General features: G+C 26.4%; 1 protein-coding gene across 4 annotated transcripts in view; it reads left to right on the top strand.

Annotated features, from left to right (window-relative positions):
* LOC100651653 (protein held out wings) overlaps positions 1 to 13,046 on the top strand; it is a 47,651-nt gene extending 34,605 nt beyond the window's left edge. For all 4 annotated transcript variants that reach the window (XM_012314145.2, XM_003399321.3, XM_012314144.2 and 1 more), the window contains exons 7-8: positions 3,053 to 3,180; positions 8,696 to 13,046. In XM_012314145.2, the coding sequence (XP_012169535.1) occupies positions 3,053 to 3,135 (83 nt within the window). In that variant the 3' untranslated portion in view covers positions 3,136 to 3,180; positions 8,696 to 13,046. The remainder of the gene's footprint in view (positions 1 to 3,052; positions 3,181 to 8,695) is intronic.
* The last annotated feature ends 180 nt before the right edge of the window (positions 13,047 to 13,226 follow it).

Here is a 13,226-nt window from a genome sequence, read left to right as displayed (position 1 = left end):
TTTGCAATCCATTAATCCAAAAAGGATAGTTTTCACATTTTCAATGTTTTATTAGTGATAAAATTATACTAGATTCTCAGGGAAATCATTAGACGTTTCTAAAATCTTTTATATCAATGTTTAATGGCGTCTCAGAACGTGGATTACTGTAAAAATTCGTTTAAATAATTTTACTAATATTTTTCATAGTTTCTGATAAATCAAATACTTTTCCAATTTGCTATTTTATATGGCTGTGATTTTATTAATTCCATTATCGACAATATCATTGGCGGATTGTACTCGTAGTACAATACCTCGATATCACATACCTACATTTTCTTTTTTTCGGTAATGTAATCTTTTCTTAAATATAATGAATATCAAATTGCTTAATAAATGTCTTAAATTATTTTTTATAGTTTCGGATTCGTGTTATTTAAAAAGATTAGATTATCTTATATTTATTTTAAAAAAGTTCGATGGATCTGGTTATAAGAAACAATTGCGAAGAGTGATAATCGTTTACGTATTAATATTGATTTTGCTATTTTCCTAAATCCATTTTTATATCATTGTCATGGTATTTATGTTTAAATATTTTATGTTTCAATATTGAAAATAAATATTTTTGCCGCGAGAGATTGGAACACAATACTTTAAATAAAATGGAATTAATTGAAAACACTATTGCTATTCAAATAGTTGTTAACATATTGAATATTAAATAGTATTTTATAAATATAAAAATTACTCATTTATAAATATTTTGATAAGTTAGTTTTACAATATTTACATCGTTACAATTCCTTCGTTTAAATTGTTTTACTATTGTGACTGCTAAACATCCTTTCAATATATAAACTGAATCTTGCTCTGCTGTCAAGTAACGCTCCGTAATTGAAAAATTGACTTTCTGTAAATTCCTATACACGTTTTCAACACATGTCAAGGTATTAAATACTATCTAATACATAATTAATGTTAATTTTAGATTAATTTTAACAAAGTGTGAGATATAAGATGTTTTTCGCTTATAAGATTTAGTAGTAGTACTTTGATCAAGATAGTATTATAGTAGAATTTTGTTAGAAATGGCATAATCTTAGGAAGAAACTTAGAAGAAAAGGAATACAAAATATTTAAATTTTATGTCATTTTAAAGTCAAGTGATATTTAATTGGAGCTGAAATTGTTCTTTTAGTAACTAATTCCTTACTTGTTTGAAGAACAATTGAGTATTAGTTTATAAATAAAATGTATAGAAATTTATACTCTCATGAACTTCCTTGTGCTAAGGAACTTTTATTCGACATAAAGAAATAAATTAAGAAGCAATAATAAAAATAATATATTAGGGACCAAATACTCTGGTGCAACTATCTGTACGCATGTAAATATTTATTCATCTGTCTAGTTCTATACGTTCAACAATGTAAGCAGTATTTAATAAGTGTTTTCTTTCGAATGAAATCTGAGAATAGCTGTGAAAGATTGTATTGGCCTATTTCGTAAAAAAATTTTAAGAATTATAAAATCTTTTATATTATAAATATTATTTATGGAAATTATTAACGAACGGTATAGCCTGACTAGTAAAACTATTTGTGCAGGATAACACCGTATTAGAGAATTCAAAGGATATGTTTAATTAAGCTTTTTAGTAAAAAGTACTCGATAATCTTATGTGCAATGCTGACATTTACGTAAATTATTGTGTATTGTAGCAACGTGATTAGAATAATAGTTTTATAACAGTTTAGTTATTCATTACAAATAAATCAAATAATTAATTACGAATACCTATTATTAACGAACAAATAAACAATAATTGTCCACGGTTTGTTGACTTCTCTATAGCCATGAAACGCAAAGAATTTTAATATACATATAGATAAAATTTGCTAAACGTGATCGTGTAATTTCTTAAAAACCATATAAATATATCTGTTTATTGTATTTAATATATATATTGTATATTCGATAGATAATAAGAAAAAAAAATTGTAAAGAAAGATAATTTGTAATGCGCATGTCTAATACTTCAATAATTAGTATCATCGACGATTAGTACTAGACATACGTAAAGTAAATATATTTCAAATACCTTTAACGTGTTAATGAAATTTATGATGCTATTTTTTTAATAGCAAGGTATAAGATGAAAATATTAGATTCACTCTACGTTAAAATTTGCCGTATGGATACACAAATTACAATAAACTGCAAAAGAATTTTACATATATAGAAGAAATCGATGATCGGATGACGTATAATTACTGAGAATTATTTCATTTCTTACTTAAGAAATAAGTTTTATTTAATAAATACAATCTGCATAATTCTTAAATACGTATGTGTATGCGCCCGTGTATATTTGCTAACAGCTTAATTAATAGATTAATGATATAAACGGGGAACATTAAAAATTGTTCCAATTTTCAATATTAAAAAGTAACGGATGAAGGAAGAAAACGGTTTAAAAGAACGAACGTATATTTTCTCCAATTAATCTTTATTTTTACGAACACAAATATTCGTTGTTCAGAATCTTGTAAAGAAAATTGGAGTTTTAGATCCGTAAGATTACTATAAACTATAAACATATACATATATAGTAAGATATTGTAAAAATTTGAAATAATTAATAATACACGTACACATACATATATGTACATGTATATAACGCTTTTATGCTATTTCATTTCAGGGGATAGGATAATACCTATACGATAATAACTTTTCTGTTTCAAGTTTCAAGATTAAACGCAAACTAATAAAGAGCATAGGAAAAGTGATTTGTGAAATTGTGCTCGAATTGTGCTTATACGCGTTTAAATATAAAATATATGTATAAGATGTAAGTGAGAGGATTGCGGAAACTAAAAATGAGAACAAAAGTATGAAAGAAAGAAGCACTGGCTAATTAGTTTGCGTTTTAATCGTAAACTTGTGGATAACTTTAATTTGCTATTATTGTTTATAGCGGCAGTTATGTGACCTGCCGAGGACTGGATAATATTAAATACATGTGGAAACAGATGAATTATACACATTTGTATGTTGGGGACAGGTGCAGCAGCCGCTGCGAAACAACGTAGACACTTGGGTCAGATTCGCGAGCACCCTTATCAAAGGGCTGGTGCTTTGTCGTGAATCCGGAGAGCGCAATCACAATACTGTACGCGCCTCCGTGAAAAGGTTAGTTTCTTAGAAACGTTCCATTTTTTGTATACTATTTCCACAATTATTATTTTCGTAATATCTATATATCCGTATCTATAGTCTATGCGTGTGGATAGACAAAGATTTTTATTATCTATCTTCCTTTGTATTATATTCTATTTTATTTTATATTATATTCCTGTATATATATTATATATACTCATAAAGAGATACAGATATATAGATATTATATTGTCTCGCAAAATATATTATATGTATAATGTCTTTCTCTTTCATATAGTGCACACTACTTGCAGGAAAAGTCTTCTTTTTATAGAATTGATTGATTTTTCTTAAACTTTGTTACTTTCAACTATTATGATGTTAGAATGAAATTAATAACTCGTTATGCGAAACTTATGCACCTACTTATGTTTTTATACGGTGGACAGGTCCTTCTAGAAATTATGTGACAAAATATAATGCATCTTTATGTTGTAAAGACAATTATATGTACATGCATAGACATATATATAGAGTATGTAAGAACAGAAAAGAGCGAACGCGAAACGACAGGTCAAGTCTAACTTTTCTAAGAAGGGAATTGCCAGGACTTATTTTTGCCATTTTAATTCGAATGAAACAGGTTCCGCACAATATTGCTATAAAATAGAAAATAGAATAGAGAAACAGTCAGCCGTCGATATAATTGAACTTAATCAAAACCGAGGAAATATGAAACAGAATTAGACTACAAACTTAAGAAAAAGTACCAAAAAGAAACTTGTAGCAAAGATGATTGAAAACGAATGGACATTTTTGTCATTTTCAAATGGCTCTGTTTATGCCATGTTTAATCGTATGAAAAGAGAATTAAATTTTTGTTCTGTGCCATGTTAAATTAAAATCATTGTCAAAAATCCGTGTAAAGGCAGAATTGGGTGTACATTCACTTAAAATTGAAAAAGGTAAACGATTCTATCGTAGATGTATAATGTTTGAGATTTTATACATTTCTTCCTCTTGTACGTTTAATTTCATCTTCTTATAAGTTTATCGCAGCTAACAATTTCCTATTTATTAGTCAGTCATAATAACTTGCATCATAATAATAATTCTGTAAATGTCAAAAAATTGCACGCATTCCATAAAGACACGAATATGAAAATCAAATTTAAATTGTTTATGGTCATATGAGAAAGCTTCAAGGTTCGAGAAAAATCATTTAAATTCATTAAAAAAGATCCTTCCTTTTTCTTTCTTGTTCTACAACATCTTTTTTCTGTACTTCAAAGCTAAAAATTTATTCTTTTACATATTTATATTACAAACCGCTATTATTATTATTTTAGCCATGAAATAATGTCAGTTTAAATTCAAAATAATTGATAGTAACGGGTATTTATCCAAAGTATTGCATTAGAAATATTTTTTTTAACATTTTGCTCTTTATAAATAGGTAATGAATTAGAATTAATAAATCGTAACGGAGATATCGGTGAATTTTAATTTTTTTATTATACGTATAAGTATAATATAACATATAACAAGGTAATAGCAGAATTATGGTGCCGTTTCAAAAAATGTGTATGCTCCGATTATTACATTAACGTATATTCATAACGTTAATAAGAACAACAATGAAATTATTTACAAATTTTATTGCGATATATAGAGATACAAATGTGTTGCGTTTATTGAATCTTTTACACGTGGGAATCGGTTAAAACGTGTAGTATTCGAATAAATATGTTTGAGTCTTGCATAAAGTGCAAATGATGTATCGTACTATTAACCATATAAAAAAATTTGCTAATAAATCATAAAGTTCTAGACTGGAAGTAGAGATAGGAACTTTTTTGTACGATGTAATATACATCTGTTTTATGTATATTAAAAACACTTTTAATCCAAATTTACATCTAATTTAAAAAAAAAAGTACCAATAATTTTATTTTCGTATAAAACATTGTAATTTTTTATTCCTTTTTATTTACTATACAACTTTTTTAATTTAACATGCTATATAAACAATATCTTTGAAGAATACTTTAATCTTCTTTTTTATTTATAAGTTAATTTATCATATGTTATTTCCTTCGATGTTTATTAATATGTAATCCAATACTGACGTTAATATAATAATATTTTCAGTGTTCTACAATAATATTTTTCTTGTAAAATTCATCACTTACATAAAACAAAAATCAAATGATTACGTAATTATTTTCAAATATAATTGCATATTGGTAAAATGCGAATTTCATGTAATGTTTCTATTATCGTAAATTTGAAATGTTTTTAAACTGAAAAATATCCATATGAAAGGAAACTTCGAAATTTTTTGTTTCTAAAACTTTAAATTTTTTAATTAAGCGTAAGATGAAATCTCACATTGAAGTGTGATCCTTTATTATTAAGAAACAGTTTTATCGAAATTCTAGTCGATACTATTGTTGAATTATAGTATAAAATTTATAATAAATATGAAATTTAGTTAAAAATATTTTATGAAAGACTCAAATCATATTATATTTCGTATTAAATAATTTTTAACTTACTATATGTTGAAAGGAATTTTTACTTTACAAATTAGTGGTTAGTGATTAGTATGGTTAGTGATTTTGTACAACATTAAAGGATCCGATACATATTACCGTTTATACCCTTCACATGCACAACTGAAATAAAAGTTAAAGTTTCAAGGTAATGTTGACTCCCCGCAATTAGGTATAAAGACTAAATATCTTTAAAATATATATATTACTCCCTCTGTCTTCTTTGCATCATGAAACAAGAAGATAAATGATGGAGAGACTGCGGTATGGTATGGGTGCGCACCTACCCATTCTTTTTCTAAATCTTTTTTACTTCTACACGATCTGTCCGCATTTTTATATTAGTGCTAATCTGAAATCTTCATATTATAGCTATTGATAATCGATGAGAGTACCGTTATCATTGTCGAAGGATAATTGATATAGGATGTACATGAATAAAAACAATACTTTAAAAGTAAAAACGAAAAAAGAAAATAAAAAATACTTTTGAAGAAGAGCAAATATAAATATAAAATGCAGCTCTGAAAATAATATCGTGTACTACGATTGATTTAATATTTACCTACGACATAATATGTAATCTTTGTTCAAAGATCACGCATGTGACCATACATCAAAATCGATAAATTTTTTGGCAACTTGTGCCTGTGGAACACTTATTCATTCCATTTACGTCTGCCTTTTTGTGCGTGTACATTTATACGATATACATACGTGTCTACGCGTGCGTGTCGTACGTGTATTTCAAATAAATATTTATACAAAGTACAAGAAGAGTAATTTCTTTTTATTTCGAATGAAGAAAAATGACAGGGGTGGTACTACGATACGATGCGAAGGCTTAAGCTACGAAGAAGTGTAGTCTGATCTATTGTATAGTACTTTATTATATAGTATTATTTTTCAACTTCGGATGTTTTCGTTCCACTTGAATCCAGGACATCACTTATATCGCACGAAAATATGCAAATTTAGAAGTACATGTACCTAAAAATTTGCCTGTATATATCGTATTAATTTAATCACTATTCTTTTTAACGTCTCGGGAAACTTACTCAACTAATTTTACCAAAAGTTAAAAATTTTTTCAACGCGTTGTAAACAATATTTTTTAACAATTTTTGCCAAACTTTATTACCTAGAAATAAAAGATTTTATATTTTAATCCTAAAAATGCATCCTATATCCTTTTTTATGTATCATCACTAACAATACCACGCATAATTTACAATGGCACCTTTATTATAGAAGCGATTTCATTTTTTACACAAAACGTATAACTATGCATTGTCTTTATAAAACTAACCAGAAATGCTCCACACGGCCAAGTTGACACTAACTTGATGTTTCTATTCACATATATACATATATATATATATATATATATATTGTAACAATAATTATATATATATATATACATCTTCATGTAGCCTATATAATATTTTTATCGGAATAATAGGTACACCAACAAAAGTAATAATCTGGATGAAAAAAATCTAAAGAATATACATTATTTTGATAGACTTAACGAAAATGTAGTATGTTCGATTTTCTTTGTCATTTTATGCTTAAATAATAATGCAACGTGTTTATCGTGTGTTCATTGTAAGTGTTAATCGTAGAATAATTGAGGATATATTGAAAAAAGAAGGAAAGATGGGAAAAAGTGAGGACAAAATTTATCCAGATGATTCTTAGGGGAAACAAACATTGAAAATATTCAACAACAATGTAATTACAAAACAGTCAATTGTGAGCAAAAATTGTGAGACATCGAATCTACCTCGCAGGTTTTCCTTTGTACATGTTTTGCTGGACAATTAACGCTACGTATTTATATAATGTAAACAGATCTTAACACCATATGCAAAGGTATGCTTTTTTCAGAGATTGTAAAATAGACCTATTTTATTGTACGGCACGCGTGTAATTCATTGGCCTTTTGACACCTGCTTGATGATAGGATATTAATCGTTATAGTTAATACGATTCACAGTAATAATATTGCCGTAACTATGGATTTAATATCATACATACGTACAGTGTCATTTAACGCTACTATATGGTGGCAGGTGCACACCCAAGCTGCCTACAAAATGATATAATTTTTTGGGAAATAACGAATTCCTCGCATTTTAAATAACTAAAAATCATCTTACCACCTACTATTCTAAGTCTGCTTTTTTTACACTTGTTTATGTCTTTAAATCGTTCCGTTTTAGAATCTTGTACACAGTTTTATATATTTATCTTCTCGACTATCCTAAGCGCGGGGAGGGCACATGATTATGTGAAACTTATAACCAAAATACATAGTTTAACCCTCTAATGATCGATCGAGTTTCTTTTATAAGAGAAAGACAGAAAAAAGCTATCATCGTGTCAGATCATGCGCATTGTAACAATAATAACGAAGCTTGGAAAAATGATGAAATCCTCTAAATTATATGTATACCTGGATACATATATGTGTCAAGTTTCGGTAATATGAACTTTCGGTAATTAGAGGGCTGTTAATTGTAAACGATGAATGACAAGTAACGAAGTATGAGCTTCATTTCATCGATATATAATATTCTGACAATGTTTCTATCACGTGTATCATGTTTTATATGAAATAAATGCTTATACACTAATATTGACCAAAAGGGAGTGCGAAGCAGTTGCTTGTTAATCGTTAATTTCTTTGATTATACTCGTTTCATTGGATGTTAGCTTTTACTTTTTATATGTGATTACGTACCTTAAATTAATAAAACAAATCTCTTATTAGGCGATCGGGCAAATGAATTCCTTTTAATCGTTTAATAATTTAGATAACTTAAAGTGCAAAAATATGTAAGGAAAGGCAATGCTTCCCACTAACTACATTTCTTTCAACTATCGAACTGTTCGAAAACTTAATGTTAACATGAATCGATCATAATTAAATTACTAACAAACTGTTTTTCTTTTCTTTCTTTTTAACCTTGGTTGCCCATGGCCTATAGGCTTGGAGTGCTAACAATGGAATCCACTCGCCCCGTGCTAACACCTGGACTCTGGAACAACATCCGCGTTCGATCGGTTCACCAACCAGATGACCACCTTCGCCGTTCGCATCACCAGCCCTGTTGTTCGTCAAGTTTATCCATCCTGTACCCTCTTCGTGTCTTTAAAATTGTACAGCCTTGTTTAAATTGCTTTGCTCGTTCCGCTAGCGTTCGTTTGTGCTGGCGTTTCCAACGTCAGACAGGTAATTAAGTCTCTGATTGTGAGTTACTTACCGACGAAAAAGGATCAATTTTCAACAAAAATCAATCAGGATCATAATTAAATGCATCTTTATTTTTAACACAAACGAAGCGATAATTTTGCAACATTTTTTATTTCGAAGCAAAATTAAAATTATTTCAGTTCTACTGCATAAATTTGAGAAATTTGCGTGAATTTCAATGAATCGCCACTATAAAATTAATGCAATACCAACATTATTTATTATCGATTCTTTTGCTTCTTAAACATAACTATTGCAAAGTACAGAGTTTATTCGACTATTATCTTTACGTATGTACCATCATCATTTTTTCACGTTAAAATACTAACTTATTTATTATTAAAATCATAAATTTCAAATTTTTTCGTATAAAATGTTTCAAGGCGTGATATAACTAGAAAATAATAGATTTTCAACATTACTAAATTCACAATTATTATTCGTTGAATAATCTAGAAAAAATCGCATATATATGCATGATTTGCAACATGTATAATACGTGTAAATAGTACATATCTATAGAAATTCTCTATGGCGTATATCATTATGAATTATATTCGCTAAATTTGTGACATGCCGTAATGTGGAACAATATTACCTATCTCTTAAGTATCGTTCCATTTATCTTCTTACTGTTATTATTTCTTCTTCATATTACCTACAATTTAAATTGAATATTTGTAAACCTTACTATATTTAATAACGTCGATGCTTGAACGTATTTTTGCTGTACGTATATATATATGTACGTGTGATTAATGAAAGTTGAGTTTCTAATAATATGCACAATGAAACAAGCATAAAAACACTATTCATACAAGAAACAGAATCATAAACGTTTGTTTTACGAATTTTTAATACCTTATAACTTCTGATTCCATTATATGTATAGTACTCCTAGCTGAATAATGTTCTCAAAGGCGATTGACTCGATATTACTTTAATTTAATTGATATTTACGACAAATTAAAATTTCAATAATACATATATGTATATATGTTATACATTTGTATAATGAATAAGTAGGAAATATTCAAAATTCTTGCAAATTATTTTTCAAATTAATTTATTAGTAATATAAGAATCTCATTTTTCTGTTATATCACACCTCTTAGATGACTTATATACTAAAAATTCATTTTAAACAATATACATGTTTCTATTTAGAACAGTTTGTCACGGATTATAAAATGCATAATAGCTACATCAATTTTTTAGTACTTACGTCCTTATTAGAGCAATAAAATGAATAGGGAGAGAAAAGGGGCTAAAAATTTAAATAACGTTATGTATTTTATACAACTTAGAAAATAATATATCGACATATAATAGGTGCAATATAAAATCAAAATTTGTTTTCATTTTGATACTTTTTAACTGAAATTGAATAGTTTAACCCGCGAAAAAAACAATTCTCTGAATAAAAATTTAAGAATATTTTTTGTTTTAATGTTAAGTGAGAGCTATTTACAGAGATAAAGTTTTATACCAATAATAGCATGTTAAATAATTGTTATATTAATAGACAATGAACTATAACATAACACAAAAATATAAAATTTTACGTGTCAAATTTAATTATAAGTAAGAAATTTACTAGATACTTTGTATCTAACTTTCTGAATTTACAACTCATTAATTTGATCAAGAACAGCTAAGAAAATCAAAATATATTTGAAGATATTAATTAAGTATTAAGAATATAAAACGTCTCTTTAAATACATATATTAGTTTGTTGTGCGGCTAGGAAGAATCTCCACTTTTTAACAAAGAGATACATATGTAATATTTTATTATTTTATAATTTGAAAATTCTGTTATGTAATATTACGGTGCAATTTACTTGTAAAATAATAGACTTTGATCATTTATTGAATATTTTCAATTTTACTTATTTAGATAAATTCACAAAGAAACCATTTATTTTTCTTTGCTTTTCATAAATGTAGATTAGGAAGGGTTGTTTATAAAAACGATATTCCTACAAATGGTGAGCAATTTAATTAAGACAAAGAACAGCATATGGAAGTTGTCATCGTTATTTGGAATATATCTACATTTATAATGTTATATAATGAAGTTATCTATATATAATAGAAGAGAGTGTTTATATGTGAGATTGATTTATTTACCAGTCAATAATATCATTTAGATATACAAATAATATTCTGTTAATCATTTAGATTTGCCATATGTACATGTAATAAGAACTTTTTATCATGTTCATTTGTGTATATTTGATGATCTGTGTAACATGCTTGTACTTTAAACAAGCATTTTGAACATTTTCAACTATATAAGAACAAACAACTATTACTTCGTGTAAATAGATTATATTTCATGATCTAATTGTACTAAGAGTGATCTGAATTCTACTTAAGTTTATAGCTTAAAGTAGTGTATCCACTATATTTTAATACAATATGTAATTCAAAATAATGATGCAAAAGAAACACAGATATTTTACAAAAGTACATACATATGTAGGAGCGGGGGAAGTTGAAAATTGATGAAACTTTTGCCGTGTATTTAGTGCAATGATGATATCATTAATATATACATATATACATATATACATATATACATATATACATATATATATATATATATGTATGTACACACACACATGTATGTATATATGTATCTATCTTTGAATCACACATAAAATAATAACTTAAAAATATATACATATTTTACTTCTTATTTGGTCTTATATAAATGTCCTGGTTTTGAAAATCACTAAAATATATTCTTTGATATTTTATGTCGGACTTTAATATTAAGTAAAATATAATAGTGCATTAAATATAAATTACCCTTTTTAAATAAAAAATAATACAGATTACTTTTAGTAAATGATATTAATTATTGATTATGTATTAAAAATCTATATATTATTTGATTGGAATGATAATTATATAATCAAGTTTTTATCATACTCTCCCTTAATAATAAAGAATTTATAACTGCATCATAGGGAGTAAAAGTGTTATAAATTTCAAAAATTAAAATGATTTGTTTACAATAATCGATATATAATATTCGACAACTTCTAGCAATCTCAAACAAAAGTTCTTTCTTCTATTTTTTCTTCTATTAAGACTTTTTCTTCCATTTTCTTAGAAACAAAAAGTTTTTAATCTTACGTATATCTAAATATATCATATATAGATTATGGAATACTTACATTCATATGTATCATTACTAGATTCAAGACGTTTGATATGTATCTTAAGTTCGGCAAAATTGTCTCTATTTTTTAACTTTCCCTTTTAATATTAAACAAATTATTATATGTATTCATTGACTGTTTATATGTAGATGAACTTACATATTTTTTAAGTCTTATACAGTTGCAGGTACATACACATGTTACAAAATACGCATACAAATTTTTAAAAACATAAAAAACATAATTTGGAAATAACAATATGATATATCATACTATCACTATGATATATTGTTTTCATATGCGAGGCATTGTTTTTGAAATGAATGTATGATATATAATCATTAACATTTAATCACAGTCAAAGAATTAACAATGTATTCTTTCATTATATTTGGAAAACTGTAACTTTGAAATGTTAATAATATTACCATTAATAATCTATTTACTATTAATAATCAGTCATGGCAAAAACTAGTTAATATTTGTTTAATTCTATAGTGTTTTAAGTTTGGTAACAGTGATGTAACATATATGTATATATGTCACAAAACATTAAAGATGCTTTCATCAAAATTATTTTAACTGGATTAGATTATTTAAAAATTTTTAACATTGAGATCAAGGAATAAATATCATTTGTATTCACAATACTTATTCAAATAACATGTATATGTACCTTTATATGCATATATGTATACATACATAGATTTATATATGTGTGTATGTATACAGTTTTGTTATTAAGAATATTTGTATTTACTATTTACGTTTATTACAATAGTTGCTTAATTCTTGTCAAAATTTATAAAATGATTTGTTTTATATTTTATTTTATTGTTGATATTTCTGTCAACAATGCAAGATATGTAGTAAGTATAGGTCAAAATATAAAATAATTTTATTTTCAAATTATCTAAAAGATTTATTTATTAAATGTGTAATTAAGGTTTTCCATTGTTCATTGCAATTTTTCCATACATATCAGAGAAGGGTAAGAAAGATTGCTGTATAAATATAATAACATTTTCATATTTTTAAGTATAGAGGAGTATACTTTCTAAAAAATTGTGCTGCAAATGATGTGAATGATGT

Source organism: Bombus terrestris, chromosome 11 (assembly GCF_910591885.1).
Source record: "Bombus terrestris chromosome 11, iyBomTerr1.2, whole genome shotgun sequence".
NCBI classification, from domain to species: Eukaryota; Metazoa; Arthropoda; class Insecta; order Hymenoptera; family Apidae; genus Bombus; species Bombus terrestris.
The sequence above is the reverse complement of the archived record's forward strand: the minus strand, read 5'-3'. Positions and strand labels throughout refer to the sequence as shown.